This window comes from Phocoena phocoena, chromosome 13 (genome assembly GCF_963924675.1).
Source record: "Phocoena phocoena chromosome 13, mPhoPho1.1, whole genome shotgun sequence".
Taxonomy (NCBI): Eukaryota; Metazoa; Chordata; class Mammalia; order Artiodactyla; family Phocoenidae; genus Phocoena; species Phocoena phocoena.
Window position 1 is genome coordinate 871,119 of NC_089231.1, and position 25,160 is coordinate 896,278.

A 25,160-nucleotide genomic window follows, 5' to 3' on the forward strand; every position below is an offset into this window, starting at 1 on the left:
TAGATACATAATAAATAAGATCATGTCATCTGCAAAAAGGGATAGTTTTACTTCTTCCTTTCCCACCTGGATGCCTTCTATTTCTTTTTTGGTTTTTTTTTGCCTGGTTGCTCTGGATAGAAACTCCAGCACAGTGTTGATTAGAAGTGGTAAGAGTGGGCATACTTGCTTTGTTCTTGATCTTAGGGAAAAGCATACTTTTGTTTATCCCCTGCCTACCTTAGAGTAATTGTCATGCAGTTAACTTTACATGTGCTAAAGCCCCATGCTACATTGCTCTTATTTTGTTTAAATAGTCACTTATCTATTAATAAGATTTAAATGATAAGAAAAAAAATCGTATATATTCACCCACTTATTTACCATTTCCAACGGTCATTTTTTTAAATTGATTTATTTAATTTATTTTATTTTTGGCTGCATTGGGTCTTCGTTGCTGCGCGTGGGCTTTCTCTAGTTTCAGCGAGCCGGGGCTACTCTTTGTTGTGATGCGCGGGCTTCTCATTGCGGTGGCTTTCTTGTAGCAGAGCACTGGCTCTAGGCATGCAGGCTTCAGTAGTTGTGGCACGCGGGCTCAGTAGTTGTGGCTCGTGGGCTCTAGAGCACAGGCTCAGTAGTTGTGGCGCACGGGCTTAGTTGCTCCGTGGCATGTGGGATCTTCCCGGACCAGGGCTGGAACCCTTGTCCCCTGCATTGGCAGGCGGATTCTTAACCACTGCGCCACCAGGGAAGTCCCCAGTGGTCATTTTTGATTGGATGCCAGACATTGTGAATTTTACTTTGCTGGGTGATGGGTATTTTTGTGGGCCTATACATTTTCTTGTGGCTCGTGGGCTCTAGAGCACAGGCTCAGTAGTTGTGGCACGCGGGCTTAGTTGCCCCGTGGCACGTGGGGTCTTAGTTCCCCGACCAGGGATCGAATGTGCGTCCCCTGCACCGTAAGGCAGATTCTTTACCTCTGGACCCCCAGGGACGTCCCAGTTTGATCTTCTTAGATCTTGCTTTTAAGATTAGTTCAGCGGAACCAAAGCAGTGCCCAGTCTGTTCCCTGCTGCTGGGGCAAGTTGCCCCTGTGGTCTGCCTAACGCCTGTGTGTTTTGAGGTTTCCCAGGCTGGCTGGGGTGAGGGATGCCAATGTGGGCCCTCTTGGTTCCCTCGCTGGTGGGGGCCCCGCCGAGTCCTTGAGGGCCATTCTGCAGGCCCTTGGCCCCCACACGGCCCTCCCTCCAGCTCCGAGACCTGCACACCCCACCTGTTAATTCCCAGACCAGCTCGTTCACCCAGGCTGTCTGCCGGCTCGGCTGTGAGGGGCCCACTTCCTGTCCCGTGTCCTGGGAACTCGCAGGGTACAGCTGGGACAGTTTGGGGTGCACCACGCCTGCTTCCCATCTCAGAGGTCACTGTCCTTCATGCCCAATGTCCAGGGTCTTACTGGGAACTCGCAGGGTACAACTGGGACAGTTTGGGGCGCACCACACCTGTCCCATCTCAGAGATCACTGTCCTCCATGCCCAATGTCCAGGGTCTTACAAGGACATATTTTGCCCATTTTGGGTCCAAAACTCCACGTATTTTGACCGTGTTTTGGTTGTTTGGGAGAGTAAATGTGGCCCCTTTGCCCCATCTTGGCTGGAAAGAGAAGGGGCAGCTCAGTTCTTACTTTTCCGGCCTTTGTATTCTTCTAAGCACCGCTAGCCGCTTAGGTGTAAACGCCCAGCTAGTACGGGTTTTTGTTCCTGTCCTACAGCCTGGGATTTGCCAGAGTGGAAGGACGATTAACCTTTCTCCTCAGGGCGGTGGTGACGGTGACGGGCTGTTCCCTCCACCCCTTTGCTCTGTGTGAGCTGCCACTGTGGGTGTCCCAGGGAATCCCCACGCCCTCCGCTAGGGGCACCAGCTGTCCCCCTGCTGCTCTGGGGGGCCCTCCTTAGATGGCTCCGTTTGTGGTAAACGCATGAATTGAGGTGGCTTAGGGTGTGCTCGGCTTACCGGTGCCTATTTTTTAGGAAGGCCCTGTGCCTTGATTTTCAGTGAACATCGTAGGCTGAGTGAGTTGACAGGCTTGGATGGGGTTGGATGGGCCACAGAGAGGGACAGTGACCGCATCTGAAGCCCACGCGCATCAAGTCACGCTGTTGCCATGGAAACACAACTGGGCATCTGTGGGGCTCTCGTCTTTTTTTTTTTTTAATTAATTTTATTTATTTTTGGCTGCGTTGGGTCTTTGTTGCTGCGCGTGGGTTTTCTCTAGTTGCGGCAACCGGGGGGCTACTCTTCGTTGCAGTGCACAGGCTTCTCACTGCAGTGGCTTCTCTTTTGCAGAGCACTGGCTCTAGGCGCGCGGGTTTCAGTAGTTGTGGCACGCGGGCTCAGTAGTTGTGGCTCACAGGCTCTAGAGTGCAGGCTCAGTAGCTATGGCGCACGTGTGGGATCTTCCCGGACCAGGGCTCGAACCTGTGTCCCCTGCATTGGCAGGCGGACTCTCAACCACTGCGCTGCCAGGGCAGCCCAGCTCTCATCTTCTTGATCTCAGCACACTTTGCCTTCCTCTTTTGTCTCAGATACGTGGTAACTTGTGGAAATGCATGTGAGCGTCCTTTTTCCTTCCTCTGGAAGTTCACTGCTGTATCTCGTAAAGGGCCAGGTGCTCCCGGGTGCTGGCACGTTTCCCTGGAACTTCAGAAACAGTGGTCAACGCAGCTCCTGGAAGAGACGATTCCCCTGCCTGTGATACAGGCAGAGACAGACTTCTGGGAAGTGGGCATCGATCATGACAGGTCCTCTGTCCCCGATGACTAGCTCCTATCCCACCTCCTCTGAGCCACACTTCCTCCTGCCCTTTCCCGTTCTCAGGGACCTTTGTCCTCACCCCCCGGAGGGCGTGCGGCGGTCCCTGTGCGGCAGTGGCTTCGGAGGCACCGACCTCTTGGATCTCGTTCTCTGAGGCGGCCGAGTGCTGTTTGCCAAATGAGCGTTGAATTGGACAGCTTTCCACCTCGTTCGGAATTCATGCTTATTGATGATGACGCCTGTTACAGTCATTCGGGCCTTTTGAGGAGACACCTTGAGTTACTCATTCAGAACATGCATATTTGGTCCCACCTCTTCCTGAGCATAGACCTGTGAGCAAGTCATGCAGACTTTTTGTTTCCAAGCCCCCCGCACTCAGACGCGGGGCCCAGTGGCGCTGCTGGGCCGCCCTCACGTCACCCCCCTCCCCCCCACGCCTCTGCGCCCGCCCGCTTCACTCGCCCGGGCTGCCGGCCGGTTCCGAGTGGGGTCCTTGCGCGGGGACAGCACTTCAGCTGCAGCAGGTGGGTGCGGGTCTCAGGCCGGGTTTGCTGAAGGGGCGCGTCCCAGCGACCGCAGTGGCTGCGGTGGGCAGCCCGGAGCCTCATCACCACCACAGCAGTGGATGCTCAGGCGAGGGGCTGTCGGATGAGAATCTGACAGCTGTGATGCCCGAGCGCTGCTGTCGGACTCTGACCCACGTGGTTGAAGTTTTACAAACCTGAACGGCAGGAATTACGCTCATTTCCACAGGTCACCACAGTGAGTCACGGTGAAAAGGGCCGTGTCTCCTAGGTTCTCGAAGTGAATTGTTGGCACCTAAGCCTTCGGAGGGGGCAGTTTCCTGAGCATCGAGTCCAGGGAGCTGGCGCGCGCTGTGCATCCTGCCGGCTCGCCCGCCCAGGGCCCCCTGGCTGGTGCCAGGCTGATGGGAGGAGTCCGATCCGTCTGTCATGCTGGGGGCTCATGTGCCGGTACATAGTCCTTGCTTTCAAAAGGAATTCTTTACAAATGTATCCAAGAGGCTGTGTTTTCTGCCACAGATGAGCTTAATTCCGTAAAATGCAACTTTGTGTTTTCGAGCGTAAACGCAGATTGCTCGACAGACTTGGTACAGCCATGTGCTCTGGCGAACGGCAGCCATATGAGCGAGCTCTCTGGAGGTGGCAGCGGGGCTCCCGGCCCCTCCGCGCTCCCACGGACGCCGTCCCCCCTCGTCTTGACCTGCTTCTGGTCCTCGTGTCCCTCCTGGGAGTCCGTCGTGGTGAACGCAGGGAGGGGTGCTGTCCTCAGCGTCAGCGGAGCAGGGGGCTGACAGGATGCGGACTCCCCCGAGCGCCCGTGGGGTGACCTCGACCTTCGCTCTGCCGTTTCTGGCATTTGTGTGGATGGTTTTTTGGCTACAACGGCTTTGCAGAACCTGCCTGTGACACAGCGGGATGTGGACCGGCAGCCCAGGGGCCCGGGATGGCCTGAAGAGAGCTAGCGAGAAGTCGGAGGTGGCCACGCGGGCCCCCTGCGGCCTCCCTGAAGCCAAGGTGAAGCCCCAGGCCTGACCCTCCCTGCGGGTGGGGGGCGGGCAGAGATGCCGTGGCTCTGGCCCGGCCCCTCTCTGGGCACCATTCTTCTGTCCAAGCTCGCGCTGACGTCCTGTAGCCTCAGGACTGGGTGTACAAATATCTTTTCGAGTACGTGTTTTCAGTTCTTTTGGGTGTATGCCCGGAAGTGGAATTGCTGGATCATACAGTAATTCTGTGTTTAATTTGTTGAGAAACTGCCGTCCTGTTTTCCGCAGCAGCTGCGCCAATTTACATCCCCACCAGCAGTGCACGGGCTCCCTCTTCCCACCTCCTCGCCAACACTTGTTATTCCTTGTCTTCTTGATGATGGCCATTCTGACAGGTGTGAGGTGACATCTCATTGTGGTTCTGATTTGCATTTCCCTGATGATTAGTGATATTGGACATCTTTTCATGTACCTGTCGCCCACTTGTATGTCTTCTTTGGAAAAACGTTTATTCAATTCCTCTGTCCACTTTTTTATTTTTTAATTTATTCATTCATTCATTTATTTTTGGCTGTGTTGGGTCTCCGTTGCTGTGTGGGCTTTCTCTAGTTGCGGCGAGCGGGGCTACTCTTAGTTGCAGTGCACGGTATTCTCATCGCGGTGGCTTCTTTTGTTGTGGAGCACGGGCTCTAGCACACAGGCTTCAGTAGTTGTGGCTCGTGGGCTCAGTAGTTGTGGCTTGCAAGCTCTAGAGCGCAGCCTCGGTAGTTGTGGCGCACGGGCTTCAGTAGTTGTGGCTCGCGGGCTCTAGAGTACAGGCTCGGTAGTTGTGGCACATGGGCTTAGTTGCTCCATGGCATGTGGGATCTTCCCGCACCAGGGCTTGAACCCGTATCCCCTGTACTGGCAGGCGGATTCCCAACGACTGCGCCACCAGGGAAGTCCCATTCTGCCCGTTGTTAATGGGGCTGTTTGTTTTTGGATGTTGAGTGGTCTGGTTCTGTATATATTTTGGATATTAACCCCTCATAAGATAGGAAATATTTCCTCCCATTCCATAGTTTGCCTTTTTGTGTTGCTGATTGTTTCTTCTGCTCCGCAGAAGCTTTTTCTTTGTTTCTTTTTCCATTAAATTTTTAAAGGTTGCCCTCCATTTACAAAGTATTGGCTATATTCCCTGTGTTGTACAGTATATCCCTGTAGCTGATCTTACACCCAGTAGTTTGTACCTTGCACCCTCCCACCCCTGTATTGGACGCACCCCCCCCCCACCGTAACTACTAGTTTGTTCTTTATATCTATGAGTTGCAGAGGCTTTTTAGTTTGATGTAATTCCACTTGTTTATTTTTGCTTTTGTTGCTTGTGCTTTTGGAATCATATCCAAAAAATCGTTGCCAAGACCCATATCAAGGAGCTTTTTGCCTAGAAGCACAGAAGTTTAACATTTTGATGTAGTCCAATTTATCTGTTTTTGCATTCGTTGCCTGTGCTTTTGGTGTATCTAAGAAATCACTAACAAACTCAGTGTCATGATGCTTTCTCCCTGTATTTTCTTCTAAGAGTTTTCTAGTTTTATCTAGTATGTTTAGTCTTTGGTCCATTTTGAGTTAATTTTTGCACATGAAGGTAGGGGCCCAACCTTGGTCTCTTCTCAGAAACTTATTGACACGGGTTTTCTGGTAGTCATTTGCCAACTGACTTGCTCCCCGAGAACCTAAGATAGAAAGGCTTCCGATCGATTGACCACAGACCCCGCTTTCTGAAGTCCCCACACACTCACCTGCTGTCCTTGGCCGTCCCTGTCCTGCCCGAGCTCTCAGCCCTGGCCGTGTTCTCCCTGCTCCTCGGGCACAAAGACAGGACCTAATTCGGCAGGCCTGCGCGTCCTGCCCTGCCACACCCTCTCGGGCCCTCTGTCTGGGATGCCTGCGTGTGGGCCCGCTGTTCCGTGTCCTGCGCCCACACACACAGGGCCACACACTGTAGCCGGGGCCTCTTCAGGGAGCAGCCAGGCTCAGGACCCTGAGGTCCTCGGGGAGGGGACCTCAGTGCCACAGGCCGTGTTCATTCTGCCTCTGGCGCCCCTGCCTGCCCTCCCCCTTCCCAGCTCCGATGCCCACAGTGTCCTCACGTGGGGTTAGGTAGTGGGAGACCTGGATGTGGGGGACAGGGCGTGTGGTGCAGCCTGGACCCTCCCCCACGGCACCTCCCGGCCCCCTGGACGGCCGACTCCTGGTGGCCTCGCCCGTGCTGGCAGCCCTTGCTGGGCCTTTTCCCGAAGGGGTGCTGGGCTCTGGACCTTACCAGTCTAAGGACGGGGTCAGGCTCGGCACGTCACGCCCTCCCCGACTCCCTCCGTGTTTATCCCCATTCCCTGACCTTCCCGGCCACCACGTCTGTGCCCAGGACCCCCGCGTGTCTCTGCCCGAGCCCAGGAAGCTCGTGTGAACTGCTCATTTGTGTGAGTGCTTGTGAACTTGGTGTCGGCAGGACACGCCTGTGCGGCAAATGATAACATCGTACCAGCTGAGTGTGTGGTGATGTCGTACATTTTTACTGGGCCCTTATTAACCCTTATTATGGGCTGGGTACTTTTGAGATTCATAAGATTAACTCATTTAACCAATAAAACAACCCTAGGAGGTAGGAACTATTGTTCCTCTATTACATCTGAGGAAATGGAGAAACAAAATTAATCCAAAGTTGCAGAGGGAAGGAATGGGGATTCTAACCAGGAGAGAGGTTCCAGAGGCTCTGGACCAGCCCGCAGTACACTATCAGACTATTTAGGAAGAATTTAAAGATTTTAGTGTCTTTTATGTGGAGCTAATATCTGTATCAAGGCTCCTTCAGAAATGCCGTAATGGAGGCAGATGGAGCCCACAGTTTACGTCCTCCTCTCACTGACCTCGACCTCCCCACTCGGTCCTATCCTCCCCGCACTGACCTTGACCTCCTCACTCGGTCCCGTCCTCCCCACACTGACCTTGGCCTCCTCACTCGGTCCGTCCTCCTCTCACTGACCTCGACCTCCCCACTCGGTCCTATCCTCCCCCCACTGACCTTGACCTCCTCACTCGGTCCCGTCCTCCCACACTGACCTTGACCTCCTCACTTGGTCCCGTCCTTCCCACACTGACCTTGGCCTCCTCACTCGGTCCCGTCCTTCCCACACTGACCTTGGCCTCCTCACTCAGTCCCGCTCTCCCCACACTGACCTTGGCCTCCTCACTCGGTCCCGCTCTCCCCACACTGACCTTGGCCTCCTCACTCGGTCCCGTCCTCCCACACTGACCTTGGCCTCCTCACTCGGTCCTGTCCTCCCCAACACTGACCTTGGCCTCCTCACTCGGTCCCGTCCTTCCCACACTGACCTTGGCCTCCTCACTCGGTCCTGTCCTCCCCAACACTGACCTTGACCTGCACACCTCATTCACGTTTCTCTCCCTTTTGCCCTAGACTTCGACCCCCAGCACTTTTGGCACTGGAACAGCTTTGGGGACTACGTGCAGTGTGTCCTGGCCTTCACCTGTGTGGCGGGCTGTGTCACCTACCTGTCCATCGACTCGGCCCTTTTCGTGGAGAGCCTGGGCTTCCTGGCCGTGCTGACCGAGGCCATGCTGGGCATGCCGCAGCTCTGCCGCAACCACCGCCACCAGTCCACGGAGGGCATGAGGTAGGGGCGCGGCAGGGACCTGTGTGCAGATCTCTGCTTCACTTTCAGTTCTGCTGGGAAGCTACCAGTTCAAGAGCAGCTTCGGGCTAGGACGCTGGTCTTCTGACCTCTTGATGTACAAGCAGGTGTGTTCCTGTGCGACAGGTGAGGGGAAGCCGAGACCCTCCCGTGAAGCAGCTCACTGCGGGCCACGGACGGGAGGCGGGGTCCGCAGATGTCTCCTGAAGGCAGAAGGTTCAAGCCCTTTAATGTAGGAAACGACGCGGCAGCCTCCTCCCCCTTAGCACGAGAGGTCTCAGGTGCTCCCCGCCTCCCTCAGGCACAGTTCCATTTATGAGAACATCAGAAAGCAAAAAACGCTTAGGAATTAACTTAACCAAGGAGGTGGAAGACCTGTACAGTGAAGAAACTACGGTGAGATGCCACCTCTCACCCGTTTGGATGGTGACTGTCAGAAAAACAGAACAGCAAGTGTTGGTAAAGGATGTGCAAAGATTGGAATTCTTGTGTTCTGTTGGTGGGAATGCAAAGTGGTCCAGCTGCTGTGGAAAGCAATATGGCATTTCCTCAAAAGATTACAAACAGAATTACAATGTGACCCAGCAATTCTACTTCTGGGCATATAACCAAGAGAATTGAAAGCAGGGTCTTGAAGAGATATTGTACACCCATGTTCATAACATAATAGCATTATTCATAACAGATAAAACATGGAAGCAACCCAAGTGTCCATCAGTGGATGAATAGATAAACAAAATGTGGTCTGTCCGTACAATGGAATATTACTCAGTCTTAACAGGAAGGAAGTTTTGACACAGGTTACTTCATGGAATCGTGAGGACACGATGCTCAGTCACAAAAGGACGGATACTGTATACTTCCACTTATACGAGGGACTGAGGGCCATCAGATTCATAGACACAAAGTCGAATGGTGGTTGCCAGGGGCTAGGAAGAGGGGAGAATGGGGAGTTATTGTTTAATGAGTATTTATCTGTGGTGTTTTTGAGTGGGTATCTCTCTGTATAGATTTTTTTAGTGAAGTGTAAAAACTCTACCTCCCTTATGATATTTTTAATGTAGTATATTTTATAGATGTGATGTTTCCCTCCACTTATAATTTTCTTAAATATTTCCTCTCTTCGTATTTAGAACCACATCAGATAACATTACAATTTTTGCTTCAATCAGCATAATGCACAAAACTGAAGAGGATAGGAATGTCTATTGTTTTACCCTTATTTTTCCTTATGATGTTCTTCCTTCCTTCCTGCTGTTGCAAGATGCCTTCTTTCCTTGTTTTCGTTTTTGTTTTTGTTTTTGTTTCCTGTTTTGAGAAACTCCTGTAACTAGCCTTTAAGGGTATTTCAGGTGGTGGCAGATTTTTTTACTTTTCCTTCACCTGAGAATGTCTTGATATCCCTTTCATCTCTGAAGGATGTTTTTGCTGATATAGGTTGAACTAGGTTGATAGTTCATTTCTTTTAGCCCTTCCTTCTGGCCTCTTTGGCTTCTGAGGAGAAACCCACTGTGATGTTTGTTTCCTCTGTAAGTAAGGTGTTATTTTGCTCTAGCTGCTTTTGAGATTTGTTTTTTTGGTCTTTGGTTTTCAGAAGTTTGACTGTGTCTTGGTGTGGATCTGTCCTGTTTGGGATTCACTCAGCTTCTTGAATCCCTAGGTTATACTTCCTGCTAATTTGGGGAAGTTTTCAGCTGTTATGTCTTTGAGTACTTTTTCAGTCCTGCCCTTTACCCCTCTTCTCTAGGACTCTGATGATGTGGAGTGTTAGGTCATTTGCTATGATCCTTTTGTTAAGATCATTTCTTTTTTTGTTATGGTTCACTGGATCTTTCCGGTGTTCCAGCCACTGTGCTCTGAGAGCCCATTTACTGACTGTTTCCTTTGGTTATTGTATTTTTCGATACAGTAAAACTTCCATTTGGTTCTTCTTTACATATTTGTTTCTTTTGTGAAGCTTTTTGATTCTTTGCTGAGACTCTCTTTTTTCGTTTGTTTCGAGCATATTCATAATTGCTCACTGAAGCAGTTTTAAAGTGGCTGTTTGAAAATCTTTGCTTTTTCTCACTGTTTTGGCATCTAAACACTGTCTTTTTAAAATTTTGTTTGAGATCTTTTTGGTTCTTGATATGACAGATGATTTCCAGTTTAAACCTGGACATTTCCACGTTATTTATAAGACTCTGTGTCTTACTTAGACCTTTGGTTTTAGCTGGCTTTCTTGACACTTCCCTGGCGGTGGGATTGGGACGCCTGGCAGGAGTAAACGTCTAGGATTTCCACCCTTCTCTGCTATCACGGGTGGTGGTGGGGCTGCCTTTTTTTCTGTTTTGTTTGGAGTAGAGCAGTTACTGGCTAAAGTTGCCTATTCTGCCAGGCTGCACCCTTCCTGGTCTTTTGCACAGAGAACAGCCTGTTCCTGGGGCCTCCTGGCATTTCCTGCTTCTTCAGCTCCAAGTCTGGCGTTCCTGTGGCCTTTTCCCCACCTTTGAGAGTCTTGTGTTTCTGCATAATGTCCAGGGTGTATAGGGGAGGAACAGGGGGACGATTCTGTCTTCCAAGAAGCTGAAGTTGGTGTCACACCTGATTTTAACTAACCCTTTGTTTTTGTGTGCGATCCTCTTATCTTGGGTACGGGACACATGACTGCAGCTGTCTTTTAGGCTGACCTTCTAAACCTCCTTTTATTTGACCACCGTCTCCATGTTTCTCCAGAAATATCCTTGCCATCTGACAGTGATGCGCAGATGTTTTAATTTGCCCAGCTCATCTACTTGACTGACGGCCTTGAAGGCAAGAACTGTATCCCGTTTCTTTCTTTCCCCAACATCTGACAATGTGCTTGGAAAATTACAGCAGTTCAGTTCAGTAAATATTTATTGAATGAACTCATGAAGGACTAAAATAGTTGATTCTCGAAATCACTTTCGGGAAAGTGACAACACTTGGGGAAGCAGGCATGAATGTGGAAGATTTACCAGTGTGGGTACCTAGCTGATCGGGCTAATTCTTGGAGAATCTGTGCACAACAGCAAAAGTTGCAGAAGGCCCCAGTGGGAATTGTCCCTGGTGGGGCTGCGGTGACTCAGCCAGCAAAGGCAGTGTCGGAAAGACGGCAGGCCGGACCGTGCAGGTCTGTGCCGCTCTGCAGGAGCGCGGCCGTGGGCGTGGCCGTGGGCGTGGCTGTGGGCGTGACCGTCCCCCTTCCTGTCTCAGGGTGACCTCGGGAGTGACGGGATGCGCAGAAGGCCCTGGTACCTGGGGCGTTGGACCTGAAAGGAGGAAGCCCGGGTCGTGCACGTGCTCCTGAGGTTCTGACTTTAGGGCGGAAAGGATGCGTGTGGTCGTCAGCCTTTGGTGACCGCAGCCCCTCTCCCCCAGTGCCCTCCCCCCCACAGACCACCCGCCTGCCTGGTGGCACCGGGTAAAGGAGACAGAAGGCAAAGGCGGAAGGGAAGGGAAGGAGACTGCGGTCAGTGCCGCGAGCAGGTCGCGAGAAGGCCCGGCTGCGCGGGGACGAAGACCCGCTTCATGCCAGCCGGCGGGGCCCGAGCAGGGCCCGGAGCCAGTGGGGGGGGGCAGTCTCTGTCACGGACATGGGCACGGGCCGCTAATTCAATCAGCTTGGAGTGCAGGGTCCTCTCGAGAGCCCCACTCATCCTCGTTAAGAAGACTAACCTAATCGTGGGCCCTGCCGCTCGGAGCCGGGCTCTGGGTGGAGGTGCAATTAGGTTAGGGGCCTGTTCAGTGTTGCTGTCGTGGCGGGGCTCCATGGGTGGGTCTGCAGGGCCAGGCCGCTGGGGGCCAGCTGGGCCCCGAGCTGAGGCTCTGCTCTCTGCATGTGGTGTGGGGTGGCATGTCCTGCAGGTGGCCGGAAGTGATGGGAGGGTCACAGGTTCTCTGCTCAGCTGGAGTTAACAGAGAGGTGACCTTGCTCTGTGTGTATCTAAAGGGCCAACACCCTTTTTCTTAGCGGTGAGCACACACTGAGTGCTGAGAGAGAGAGTGAGTGCGGGGCTGGAGCCTGGTTACAGTTCTGTTTCCTGTAAAGTTTGTGCTTCTTCGAAGAAGTCTGTGTAAGAGGAACTCTAAGGTAAAGGAATTTTCACGCCGTGACGGATTAAACCTGAAGCAGGTGCGTCAACGGTGCAACGCAGGCACAGGCCTCTCCCAGCACAGCTCACAGGCACCCGGGCCTCCGCGCGTCCCTCTTCTGGGTCTTCCCTCAGCCCCACCGCGGTCTCTGCTCCATCCCTGCCAGGCTCCGTTTTGTCACTTTGTCCCCAGGGTGGGGCCTTCTTTCCTTGCTCAGTGACGTGTCTTCAGAACAGCTTGGCTGTCACACGTCAATAAATCCGACTCCACGATCCTGAAAATGAGACTCTTAGGTATCCCTGTGCAGGTCGGGCTGGTCTGACCTGCGTCTGACCCTTCCCTCGTCCCCAGGGCCGGCACGATGCCACCCATGTGTTCAGGGAGCCTGGATGCCCACTCGAGCCTGAGCTGTGGCGAGCGTGGTTGCCCCCGCGTGTCCAGCCTGTCACGTTGTAGCCTGGTTCCTACGGGGTGGATCGCGGGCTCCTGGGTGGGGCGAGGAGGGTGGGGCTGTGAGGAAAGCGCCACTCGCGCTCTCCACATCCCGGCCTGGAAGAGAGAGGCTGGGGCTCCCTGTGTGCACTCAGCCCAGCACTTGCCCCGACACGGGACCCTCCGGCCGGCTGCGTGGTCAGCCCCCCTCGGCGTGGACACCGGAGCGTCCCGAGGTTGGTTGCTCCCGTCCCAAGCAGAGGACCAGAGGCCTTCCTCCCTCTCCTGCACCCGGGCCCGGACGCGGGACTTGGTCTCAGGGCTGCCTCTGCCCCTCGTCCCCACTTCCCAGCAGCCGCCCTGCGCGGCCTGACCCAGCACCCTCAGGCGTCCATCCAGGGAGCCCGCCGGGAGGGCTGCTTCATCCCCGACCTGCTCTATGACGGAGAAGCCCTGGACCCGCTGGGACCTGGGATTCTCAGAGCCTGTGGTCAGGGCCACCACAGACCTGCTGCAGGACGCTCAGCCTCAACTTGCTTCAGACAGAAGACCGTCAGGAGGTGTGAGAAGGGAAGCGGCTGTGAGGTCCTATCCGGGGGCCAACTCCGTCTCCTGCGGACCCACGGACGCCTTTAGAGGGTGTGAGCCCACGCGCACAGGTGTGCACACACGCGCACACGCAGATTCTCTGACACACATGCACATATGCTCACGCACACACATGCACACATTTTCACACACGTACATTTCTTGGAGGAAATGCAAGAGATACTTGATGATTTCCCTTTACAAGATGTTAAGTGACTGTTCTTCTGAACCAGTAATAGAAAGTGCCGTCGCTTTTGAAATCATGTTACTAATTAGTGCAGAAGTTCCCTCCTCCTTCCTCCGCGTTCTGCCGGATCGGAAGATGTTCCCCAACAAGTAATTACTGGAGAGCCTGGGGGCGGGTGGGACTGGAAGAGGAGGCCAGCTGTGGGGAAAACCATCCGGGGAACCGGTTACGATTGAGGAGGGGGAGGGGCAGGCGGGAAGCCCGGGGGCGAGCAGGGGCCACGAGAGGAGGTCGTGTGTACGCGCGTGCGTGTGTGCGTGCGCGGCCCCCGTGGTGTGGTGGGGATGCCCCAGCCCGCTGCCTTGTCCCAGCGGGGACACTTCCTGCCTTGACAGGAAGCGTCCGGGAAGTGTCCACCTGGTCCGGCTCCGGCGTTGCCCTTGAACCTGGAGCTGGGCGCCTGGAGCCTTGCCTTGGCTGCTCGGGAATCAGGGCGGCGTCTCCCTCGGGGGCTGCACGTACGTCACTTCTCAGCCCCCCACTCATCTTCCTCTGTCGTCCTTGACACGTAATCAGCCCACAGTGGTGTGAGCGGAGAATGCCGTGCACGTGGTAACAGCGCACGCCTGGGCTCCCACACACGCTTCTCCGCCACAGTACACGCACGCACACGCCACACCCAGGGTCCAGTCGGTGGACGAGGAGGGCTGGAATTACAATTCAGCAAAAGCCCTGGAACTTAAAGAAAAAAAAAAACTGCATTGAGATGTAACCTACCCACCATCGCCATTTAAAGTGCGCAAGTCAGTGGATTTTAGGACTACCACAGAGCTGTGCAGCCGTCACCCAGTCTAATTTTAGGACATTTTCGTCACCCAGGAAGCAGCCTCATACCCGTCAGTACTCCCCATCGCCCCCACCCTCGCTGCCAGGCCTGGGCAACCACTGGTCTGCTTTCTGTCTCCGCGGCTCTGTGCTCGGGGCACGTCATGTAAATGGAATCAGGCGATGCGAGGTCCTTCGCTGCGTTCACTCTGCATGATGTTCCCAAGGTCCGTCCACGTACGATCTGGCAGTGTCCATCTTTTCTAAGGTTGAATAATATTTCAGTGTACGGACAGATCAAGTTTTGCTTATGTCTTCTTCAGCTGGTAGACATTTGGGTTCGACATCTTTTTGGCTGTTCTGAACAGTGCTTCTGTGAACATTTGTGTACCGGTTTTCGCGTGGACGTATGCTTTCCTTTGTCTTGGAATACACCTAGCAGTGGAATTGCTGAGTTGGTGGCTGCACCATTTTCCGTTCCCACCAGGGGTGTTCGGGGGTTCTGGCTTCTCCACACCCTCACCAACGCTTGTTACCCTCTGACCCCTTGATTGTAGCCATCCTCGTGGGTGTGAAGTGGGATCTCCTGTGGCTTTGATTTGCGTTTCTCTGGTGACTAATGACATCAAACACCTTTTCCTGTGATTATTGGCCATTTATGTGTCTTCTTTAGAGAAAGGTCTATCCAGATTCTTTGCCCATTTAAAAATTTGGTTAGCTGCCTTTCTTTATTGATTTGTAGAGATCTTTAACTGCTCTTGCCAGGTATATGATTTGCAAATATCTTCTCCCAGTGTGTGCTGTCTTTTCACGTTGCAGCGCAATGGATTTGACTTGGATGGAGTCCAATGTATCATTTTAAAAACTGCTATGCTTTGGATGTCACACCCAAGAGACCACTGTTTCTTGTGACCCACGGTCACAAAGACCTACTCCTGTGGGATGTGTTCTGGGTAGGGTTTGAATTTCGGGGAGCTTTGGATAGGCGGACAGGAGGGTAGGTGTGGGCCGGGAGGTGGGAATGAGGCGCGGCCGGGGAGGTGTGTGGGCTGCTGGCGGGGCCGGGGTAGGCACAGGGGTGAGGCTCTCACCTCGTGGACACTGGCCGGGCGGAGGCTTTCTGGACGGCCGGATGGGGCGAGGATGAGGTGAGAGGTATTTTAGGAATAGTCATCTGCCTGCTCACTTGGAGAGGAAACATGCTGGAGCCAAGAATGAGGTACCAGGGGCCCGGATTAAAATAGCAGGAGGGCGGGGAGGGCCAGGTATTTGAGGCAGCAGCTTGGGGTGGGGCCCGGTGTGGGGGGGACCTAGAAAAAGGAATCCAGCTTCCCGGCGCCCCCTGAGCTGGAGGAATGCAGCCTGGGGACAGTCTCCCCTCCCACCCAGACCGGCTTCTGCAAGGTTCCGAGCCCTGCGCCCCCCGCATCACTGGAGCCCTGGGCCAGCTGAGCCCTCTGTCGAGGAGGGGTCTTCCTGGAGACCCAGCCATGCGCAGCACGCGAGCTCCGGACGTGGTGTCCACGAGGACGTCCCTGGCCTGCTGGCCAGTGGTAGCCAAGCCTCGGGGCTCGCCCCACCCAGTAGCTGTTGAGGGTAAAGGAAGACCTAACACCCGTGTGGGGAGAATGGGCCTGGGCTCGGCACACGTCCACAGGGTACCGCAGGGTCTGGGGTGACCAGTGGGTGCGAGGCACGAGCTTGTATGTCCAGAGCGCCCTGCACGAGGGCTCACATAGCTCAGGCTGGCACTGGTCTGCTTAGGCCGGGAGCAGCTTGATTAATATTTGCCCCGAGCCCTCGACACGTGGGGCTGGTGGTGGGGCCTGTCGGATTCCTGCCCCCGGGGCGAGAGCTGACTGTGGGCCGGGCCCGGGGAGGCGCCTGGGCAGCTAAAAATGTTCGTGTGCGCCAGGCAGGGCCCAGCTCTCTGCAGTTACCTCACGTCTCCACTTGTGGGGGTGCACCTGTGCCTCCAGGGCCCAGAGGGACACCAGCCCGGGACAGGCTCCAGCTGTGCCTTCTGCCGCCCCCTCCCCAGCCCTTCCCACAGTGTAAGGCACTCGCTGTGTGCCCTTGGGCAAGCCACCTGACTTCTCTATGCCTCAGCCTCTCCTCCATAAAAGGGGCCGCACAGGCCACTCCGTGTTGTTTGTTTTTTGGGGGGGGGTCTTTGGGTCTCCTATTAAGTTCGGGTACCTCTGGGGGAGACTGTGCCTCAGCTCTTAATTCTGTAAAATGGAACTAGACTCATTTATGACTCGTTGGTTCTCTTCCTGTCTTCGTGGCCTTTTGCAGAAATAGCGGTTGCTTGTCAGAGCTTCTCCTTGAAATGCTTGCTCTGTGGGTGTGGGTTTTCCTTTGAAATGGAGGTGCTCCGAGCTGTGGAAAGCTGTGAGCAGCCTCGCTGGCAGGCCGGGCATCTCTGTAGCTCAGATGGGTGGCTCTGGTCTGCCCAGGTGCCCGCAGCCTCCTGGTGCCACCCGGCCACACTGGTGCCCAGTCCCCCCGCGCACACCGCTCCCACCACAGCTGTCACTCTGGTGCGTTTCTCCACCGTGTCATGTGCATCTCCCTCCCGCCCAGCCTCTGCAATCCCCCCGGGGTTCTACGTGTGCAGGTTGACCCGAGCTGCTGCTGGGCAGCCCCTGTGCTCCCACCCGCTGCTCTTTCCAGATACCGCTGTGGGCGGCCCCTGTCCAGTCCCCTGTGTCCCCGAACCGTGATGCAGAGTCACCCATGGGCCATTTTTCACACCACTGATTCACTAAAATTCCGAGTTGGTGCACCAGAGCAGGACAGAATCCAGACGGAGAGACAGGCACAACTTTGCAGCGACAGACGCCACGTAGAAGAGATGACAGCAGTGGGCATTCTCCCTGCTGCTCCTCAGCCATCGTCCAGGGTCTACCAGGTCAGGTGTCCACAGGGACCAGTCAGCGAAGGCCAGCAAAACTTGGGACGGGGCACAGGGTGGCCAGTGATGGAATGCTACTAATCTCAGATCTTTTCCATGAAGGGCCCGTCTTTCCCCTTGGGTGCAGTTACAAATCTGGACAGGACGGATGGGGCAGCTCTGGGTGCTGGAGCAGACGGATTGACGTTTTGTTTTTTCACATCTGCCAGCCTGGACTCCAGCACAGCCCCAAGTCCAGAACGGTGTGCTGGGTAGAAAGCTCCGAGAGAAGCCTCTCTGCCTGGTCTGAGGGGCAGGAAGGGCTCTCCTCCAGGACCTGCGGGGCAGACCACCACCCAAGTCCCCGCCTGGCCACCGAGGGCTGCCCACACAGTGCAGATACGAATAGCTCCGCAGTGCTTTTGAAAACTGAGCTGAAATTGAGCCGTAGCCCCTGAAAACCACCCAGAACTTGCAGCTTGAACTCAATTTAACCGCGTCGGTTCCCTGGTAGAACATAAAACACGACGTTCTCCACAGGACTGAAGCAAGACAGTCTCCTTACGGAACGTTAAAAACGTCTAGGATATAAACCCAAGTTACTCACCACGAAGAATAGGAAGATCTCAGCAACTCTCAAAAGACAATCAACAGACAACAAAGAATCGAGAAACAGTCAACTAAGGTGACACAGATACTGGAATTATCAGATTTTCAAGGCACTAGTGTGACTGTGCTCTAAAGGGCAACAGCAGACGCTCTTTAAATCAATGCAAAGACAGACCATCTCAGGAGAGAAATAAAAGCTGTAAGAAAAGCCAGCTCGACGTTTTTAACTTGAAAAATACAGTAGCTAAATAAAAACTACACTTCAGTAGTTCAGTGGTAGAATGGTGATGACAGAGGACGAATCAATGAACTTGAAGATCAATGAGAGTCTGAACAACAGAAAAAGTGAAAGTTTGAACGACAGAAAAAAAATCGGGGGAAAAAAAGAATAGACTCAGGGACAGCACCATGAAATCTAACATTCGTGTCACCTGAGACCACAGGAGAGGGGAAAGGCTGGTGCAGAAAAGAATGCTGGAGAAATAATGGTTGAAGACCTCCCAAATTTGATGCAAGATCAACGTACAGATTTAAGATATTCAGCAAGTCCCAAACGTGCATTACATCACAAACTGCTAAAAACCAAAGGCAAATAAATGTTGAGAGCCAGAGAAAAAGGACTGATGATATATAATAACCTGGATTTTTAAATGCAGAGTTAGTTATCAGCTAATTAAAAACAAAAGTCTTTAAACGCCATGTGGGTCAACACGACAAGCCAAGTGAGACGCACGGGACTGTTCAGGTGGGTGGGCCGGCCGCAGGGTCGACGGGAACCAACCTCCTGGGCCTCCCCGTGCCCTGAGTCATTCTCCTGATTAAGGATCATGGAAGCCTCCAGACGCTGTGGGTGCAGGTCAGGGGAGCTGTCCACTTCCTGTCCCGTGACGTGAGCGATAGACGACACGCGGCCGCTCTGTGCCACACGGACCGATCTCAGACTTTGGGAGTGGCACCGATGACCAGGAATGGAATCGCCCTCAGGCTGTCTTTTGAGTGCGGAGCCTGGCCTGGAGGGGATTCCCAGGAGAAGCCCGCATCACCCGGCTTTGCCCGGCAGCCTCTGGTTTCCTGCTCAGCACCCCTGGGTGCAGGTGTGGGGGGCAGAGGGCCACCCCTCCCAGGCCAGTTCTCATGCTGCAGGGTCAGCCTGTGGGACGCGGCATGAGGAGGTGGCGGTCTTCCCTCTCCCATCTGAGGCCACAGCACGTCTCCCGAGGGACACACACCTGATGTGCCTGCAGCCAGGAAGGATGGGACGTTTGTGAGGCGGTGTGGGCTCAGCCCCTGTGCCAGCCCCTCCCCTGCTCTGGAGAGCTGAGGCTGCTCCTGCCGAAGGGCCTTCCTGTCCTTGCGGCCATGCACGCGGTGGCTTCATGGCCAGGACAGGAGGGATGGGAGGGTGGGCCGAGGCCTGGCATGGCCCCTGGCCCCTGGGCTATGTCCCCTGGCCCCTGGATTAGGACCCCTGACCACTGGGTTATGTCTCCTGACCCTGGGTTATGTCCCCTAACCACTGGGTTATGTCCCCTGACCCCTAGATTTTGGCCCCTGACCCCTGGATTATGTCCCCCGGCCCCGGGGTCGTGACCCCTGACCACCGTTCATGTCTCCACAGCATCAAGATGGTCCTCATGTGGACGAGCGGCGACACCTTCAAGACGGCCTACTTCCTGCTGAACGGCGCGCCCCTGCAGTTCTCAGTGTGCGGGCTGCTGCAGGTGCTGGTGGACCTGGCCATCCTGGGGCAGGCCTACGTGTTCACCCGCCACCCCCTAAAGCCGGCCCCCCACGCAGCGCACCCCGCCAGCGCCAAGGCTCTCTGAGGCAGCCGGGAGGATGAGGATGTGGGACCACGGGCCGTGGGCTCCGGCCAGGCCACCTGTCCTCCCCGAGTGGGGCAGGTGGGTGCTGCGGCCCCGAGACAGGGTCCCAGCCGTCGGGTCTTGCTCAGCTTCTGTGGCTCTCGGGGGGTGATGGGGGCCTGGGTGCCGACATGGTGCTCTGTTATCTAGGACTCGTGTGAGCAGGTTCTCCCCCCAGGCTGGCGCTGTTCTCAAAGTGACGGAAAGCAGGTCTCCTCTCCCACTTTGGCTCAAAATACTGCTGGCTGCAGCCTGGGTCATGTTCACATACCAGGAGGAGGCCACCCTGGGCCCTGCAGGACCGAGGACCTCAGGAAACCTCCACATCTCAGCCCCCGTGGCCTCGACGTGGCTGATGGGGCCGAGGGGGCCTGCAGCTGGGCTGGGGAGCCCCAAGATGGGAGAGACGGGGGGCAGGAGTGAGAAATGGCACCAGGAGAGCCCAGGTCCCAGCCCACGGAGCCCGCAGCCTCAGACTGGCTGGGGGTGACTCACGGCAGGGTCGGGCCCGGGACACGTGGGGGTGAGGTACCGAAGCATTGCGGGGCTCTGGTTGCGCAACCCCAGGTAGGCGCCTTTCCAGGGCCCCCGGTAGCCTCGCTGCTCTGCCGGCCCCTCCTGGGCAGGCTGCTGTGGACCCACCATCTCCAGCCGGGCTCTGGCCAGTGTGAGCCCCGAGGTGTTGGGAGCGGGGCCTGGGTTCTCTGTGGGTGCTGGGGCGTGGCGGATGCAGCAGCCCCCGGGGCTGCCTGGGAAGGCCGAGGGCCCGGGCCTGGGGCCGGGCAGACCCACTGGCCGTCGCCACGGCGGGCTACCGCACAGGCATCCCTTTCCTCTGGGAACCGTGTGCTTGCGGACATGGCCTTAGGCGTCTGTCTTCCAGGCCTGGAGCTGCCTGCGGGTCAGGGCAGGGGACAGCGAGGCAGGTGTCCCCCATGCTGTGCGGGGCATCCCTGCCGCCACCCTCCTCCCGTGCAGCCCTCCGCATCGGCTGTGCCTGGTGGTGGTGGGGTGCTGGTCTGACACTGGTCCCCCTTCGGTTTACACGAGCATCTCAGCCGTGCCCAGCGGCCCTGCTCCAACTCCGGGCCCCGCAGGGCAAGTGTTCAGATGCTTCCACAAGGCTCCCGCAGGCGCTTTTCCTTCCCCCAGGCAGAGGGGTGGCTCTGTAGTGTCCACGGCCCTGGGGCTGGTGCCAAAGCTGCAGCGTCTGCTATGGCCAGTGGAAGGCGTGCGGAGCCGTTTCCTCCTCCTGAGTTTTCCTCAAAAACTCCTGAATGTTTGAGGATCCTGCTTAGTTCTCTGGCCTGCAAGATGCTTTGAAAACGTTTACTTTTTAAAAATGAAAGGAGATGTCTGTAGCAGTCATTGCCTCCAAATTGAAACATTACCAGTTGCAGGGGTGACCTACATGCCACGTGTGGGAGCACTGCTGATTCTGTCAGGGTGGCTTTAATTCAATAAACTGCTCGTGGATCCAGCGTGGCCTTGTGAGTGGAGTCGGAGTGGGGGGTCCAGGGCAGAATAAAGGACCGGTCTCGTCCTCATTCACCTCAGGGGACCCCAGGGAAGGGCTGGGCCAGCGTCTCCTCCTTGGGGGACAGTTGTGGCCCCTGTGAGACCGGGGCTGCTCCCTCAGGCCCCCCGGGGACAGTGAGCGTCCTGCGCCAGCAGGGCCAGGCGGGGGGAGGTGGTGGCGCCCTGGTCTCCGCCAGTTCACACAGTTCCCTTAACAACGGGATGCCTCAAAAGGTTGGGGAGTGTCTCCTTTAAAGGCCAAAAGAAGTGTTTCAAGGAAAACCGGTAATTCTGTATAGCAAGTAGGGTTGGATCCCTTTGTACCGAGCAGTTTTTTTTTTCATGGAGAGTATTTCTGCTGAGGGCAAGAGCAAAAGAATCAACAAAGTCGAAATACGCGGAAGTGATATATTTTACGTTTTTTCAGTGAGTCACCCCAGCCTGTAGCGCTGGCCTCGGAGAGTCTGAGTGAGCTGATCAAAGGTGGTGACATCCGATGTGGCCGCCCCAGGCAGCAGGGAGCCTCGGTGTGGACCCTGGAGCCCATGTACTGAATCACGCAGGACAGGGGTCCTGCTCTGGGGGTAGATTTTGTTTTCCTTCTGATAATGTGTTAATTGAAAATAACTTATTTTAATTAAAAAATTAATGCCGTAGAAGTTCAAATACTAAAAAAAAAACCATGAAGGTGCCTTTTGGGGACTTCACTACTGAGCCGGGAAACGGCACTGAACAGGCTGCTGTGTTCCTCCGGGGAGCGAGCCCTAGAGCTGCGCTTCAGACACAGAGAAGAGAGAGCTGTTTCACAGGCCCAGCTGCTGCCCCGGCCGAGAGAGCTCTGAACCCCGAGCTCTGGGCACAGCCATCCACCGGGGAAAGGGCAGACGTTTTTAATAGCCCCACGAGAAGTGGGGCTTCTAGTGAAAAAAATACATGAAGGTCACTTTCCCCCCCAAACCCTAAATGTCCTATTTATTTTTATAGCTCTTCCTCTCAACGAGGATAGCATTTTGGAAATGGGAACAAAATGGTGCTGTTGCCCCAGCTCCTGGGGTGCGTGAGAAAGTTCATCTCGTTCAGTTGAGCTTCTGAAAGCTCTGAGCAGATAAAGAGCTGCGAACGGTGCCGGCACCCTGCCCACGGCTCTCGAGCTGCCCTCACCACCCCAGCCCTGGTATCCAGCTGGCCAAGAAGAAACTGTGTGTGTGTGTGTGTGTGTGTGTGTGTGTGCGCGCGCGCGTGCGCGCGGGCAGGGGCGGGGGATGCATTTTCCCCGAAGATAAGGCGTGCAGGAATTGGGGCTATTTTGGGAGCAAATGTGGGGGTTTCCAACCCTCAACATTGACAGTGGAGCATGTTCAGCCCTGGAGCTGCCCTGTTCAGTCTGAGTGGCACACGCGGGTCAGCTGGGGGGTGGGGGAGGGCCCGTCGGGGCCCAAGGGAGGATGCACAGCCTGTGCAGAAAGCAGCCCCGAGGGGAAGGGGCGCGCTGGCTGATTCCTGGAATGGCACAGCACAAGTCACCCCCTAAACGCTTTGCAGACGTTTTGGGGTCAACCAGACAGCTCTGGCGGGGACCAGGATCCTGCATGTTGGGGCTGTGGAGCCAGAGGGTTCTTCGGGATCACTCTGGTTGTACCGATGGGGAAACTCAGGTGCAGAGGGGGGTGCCTGGCCCACGCAGCCTGCCCACTGGTTTGGTGGCCAGAGCAAACCCAGTGCCCCCGCGTCAGCGAGTCGTGAGTCGGCGGGAACTGACCTTGGCTCTCTGCACAGCACTTGGGGGGTTGAGACAGCTGCATTCGCGAACTCAGTCTCCTGGCCTCCCTCCTGCAGTGCTTTCGAGCGTTTTCAGCAGGTGGCCAAGGAGGCAGCGATGGCAACACCACGTCTTGCAGGAGACGCACAGAGCTGTCCCACAGGGGTGCCTCCAGTCTGGGTTTCCTTGGCGTGCATGAGGGAGCAGGCCGGCGGGGACCTGGCCAGTTCCCGGCCCCCAACCCAGATGGGCAACCGAGGCCACAGCTAGCGGAGCCTTCCAGAGCGCAGCCGGAGGGACGGTGGGGGGGGGGGGGAGGGTCGGGGTGGCGGTGGGGAGACGGAACAGACAAGCCAGCGGCTGGCGCTCCGCCCACGTGGTGGGCAGTGGGTGTGCTCCGCCCCTCCCCACACACCCGCGGTTCCCAGCAGGATGGCCGACGGGCACCCCATCCCGTGACTCGAGGTGGCCTCTGGTCTTGCAGGGTGCCTAGGTGCCCTCAGAGCCACTGCAGCGCGGGGGGGGGGGGGGGGGGGGGCGGGGAGGACAGGGGACAGCTGCCTTGGGTTACTCCACCGCTGACCGAACCCTTGCAGGGAAAATCGGCAAGGCCTCCCCGCCCCACAGGAGGAAGCGGTTCTTCCCGGACGACCAGCCGTGCTGGGTGACGAGCGATGTGACGAGCATAGATTCCTCTGGCCTCCAGAGAAGCAGCTCAGTCACCCCGGGCGGGGCGCCCGAGGGGAGGGTGGGGCCGGCTGATGTGCAGGCCTTCAGCTTTGCCGGGCATTTTCAGGGGCGAACAGATGAGGAGGGATCCCGGAAGATCCCCACGGAGCTTGTGCCGGGGAAGGGAGGTCAGAGGTCAGGGCTGGGACCTCCCTCCCCTGAAGGAACTGGCGTGCTGTGAGCATCAGTGTCACACCTCTGTCCCTATCGCTTGGCAGCGATGTGGGCTTCTGCAGTGGGTGACACGGCGGGCGCAGGAAGGGACTGCGCCCCACCCCCACTGCGTCCCACCAGTGACGCGCAGGGGAAGGTCAAGGTGAGGCCTGGGGATGAGCTACAGGCTTGGAGCTTCTGGGATCGCTGAATTTACTTTTAGCTGGCCATCACGGAGTCAAAAGTCCAGAGACAAAAGGAAAGCGGACGACAGGCTGGTGACGCTCCTTGGAGTTCAACTCTCTCAAAGCACAGGATGGCTGTGATCCCCGATTCAGGCCGGGGTCAGCCCCGGGCCAAGTTCTGGGCTGTGCGGGGCGAGCAACATGCACGGCAAAGGGAGCCGGGCCCCCAAGTCGTCCCCGTCCCTCCGTGCGCGGCGGGAGGCGAGAATGCGGTCTGGTCCTGGAGCTCCAGGGGAGCAGCCTCTTCGCCGGTGCCGCGTCCCCGCCGGGTCAGGGCGGCCCCGCGGACGCCCACAGCCCGGCCGCGGAGTCCCCGGCCGGGCCGGCACCGTCGGGGCCCTGCGAGCCGTCGTCCTCCGCGGCGGAGGCACAGGCAGAGGCGGAGTGCGTGCTGTCCTCGCGCAGGGCGGGCTCGGGGCTGGCAGCGCGCTGCTGCTGCTGCTTGAGCTCTGAGTAGGAGCGCGAGAAGGTGTGGAAGATGGAGGTGACCGGGAAGGCCATGAGCAGGATGCCGCTGAGAATGCTGCTGAGCGCCACCACCTGCCCGGGGAGGCTGCGCGGCACCATGTCGCCGTAGCCCACGGTGGTCATGGAGATGACGGCCCACCAGTAGCTGGCCGGCACGCTGGAGAAGTCGCGGCGTGCGCCCAGCTCGCGCTCGGCCAGGTGCACGAGTGGCGCAAAGAGGGCCATGGCCACGCAGAGGAAGAGCAGAAGCAGCCCGAACTCGCGCGCGCAGCGGCGCACGGTCAGGCCGAGCGAGCGCAGCCCCAGCGAGTGGCGCGCCAGACGCATCACGTAGAGCACGCGCAGCGCGCGCAACAGCCGCAGCACCAGCCCCGCGCGCTCCAGCAGCTTGTTGCCGCCTGCGCCCGGCCGCGCCGCCAGGCCCACGAGCAGCGACACGTAGAAGGGCAGGATGGCCAGGATGTCGATGATGTTGAGCGGTGTCCGCAGGAAGGCACACTTGCTCTCAGCCTGCAGCGAGCGCAGCAGGAACTCGAAGGAGAACCAGGCCACGCACACCGTCTCCAGCACAAATAGGTTGCGGCACTTGGGGGAGCACTCGCCCTGGGGGGGGGAGAAGGGGACACGTGTTGGGGGCAGGGAGGCCTGTCCCTCCCGGGCTGCCCTTCCTCCTGACGCCCACCCGTGCACATGTGCCACTGTAAGGGCAAGGGTTGTAAACCAAAAAAGCCCAATTCCTGTAAAAAGAAAAACAACACAAAAATTTACTGGGAGGTTGGCTTCCCACAGGAGAGCAATC

At 56.5% G+C, this 25,160-nt stretch overlaps 2 protein-coding genes across 4 annotated transcripts in view; one reads left to right on the forward strand and one right to left on the reverse strand.

Annotated features, from left to right (window-relative positions):
- SLC66A2 (solute carrier family 66 member 2) overlaps positions 1-19,450 on the forward strand; it is a 44,368-nt gene extending 24,918 nt beyond the window's left edge. For 2 of the 3 annotated variants that reach the window (XM_065890047.1, XM_065890049.1), the window contains 2 exons: positions 7,758-7,974; positions 19,243-19,450. In XM_065890047.1, coding sequence (XP_065746119.1) covers positions 7,758-7,974; positions 19,243-19,450 — 425 coding nt within the window. The remainder of the gene's footprint in view (positions 1-7,757; positions 7,975-19,242) is intronic. The other variant, XM_065890050.1, reaches the window with a different exon arrangement.
- Positions 19,451-24,163: 4,713 nt separating this feature from the next.
- KCNG2 (potassium voltage-gated channel modifier subfamily G member 2) overlaps positions 24,164-25,160 on the reverse strand; it is a 32,013-nt gene continuing 31,016 nt past the window's right edge. Inside the window, exon 3 of the mRNA XM_065890349.1 lies at positions 24,164-24,964. Within this exon, the coding sequence (XP_065746421.1) occupies positions 24,164-24,964 (801 nt within the window). The remainder of the gene's footprint in view (positions 24,965-25,160) is intronic.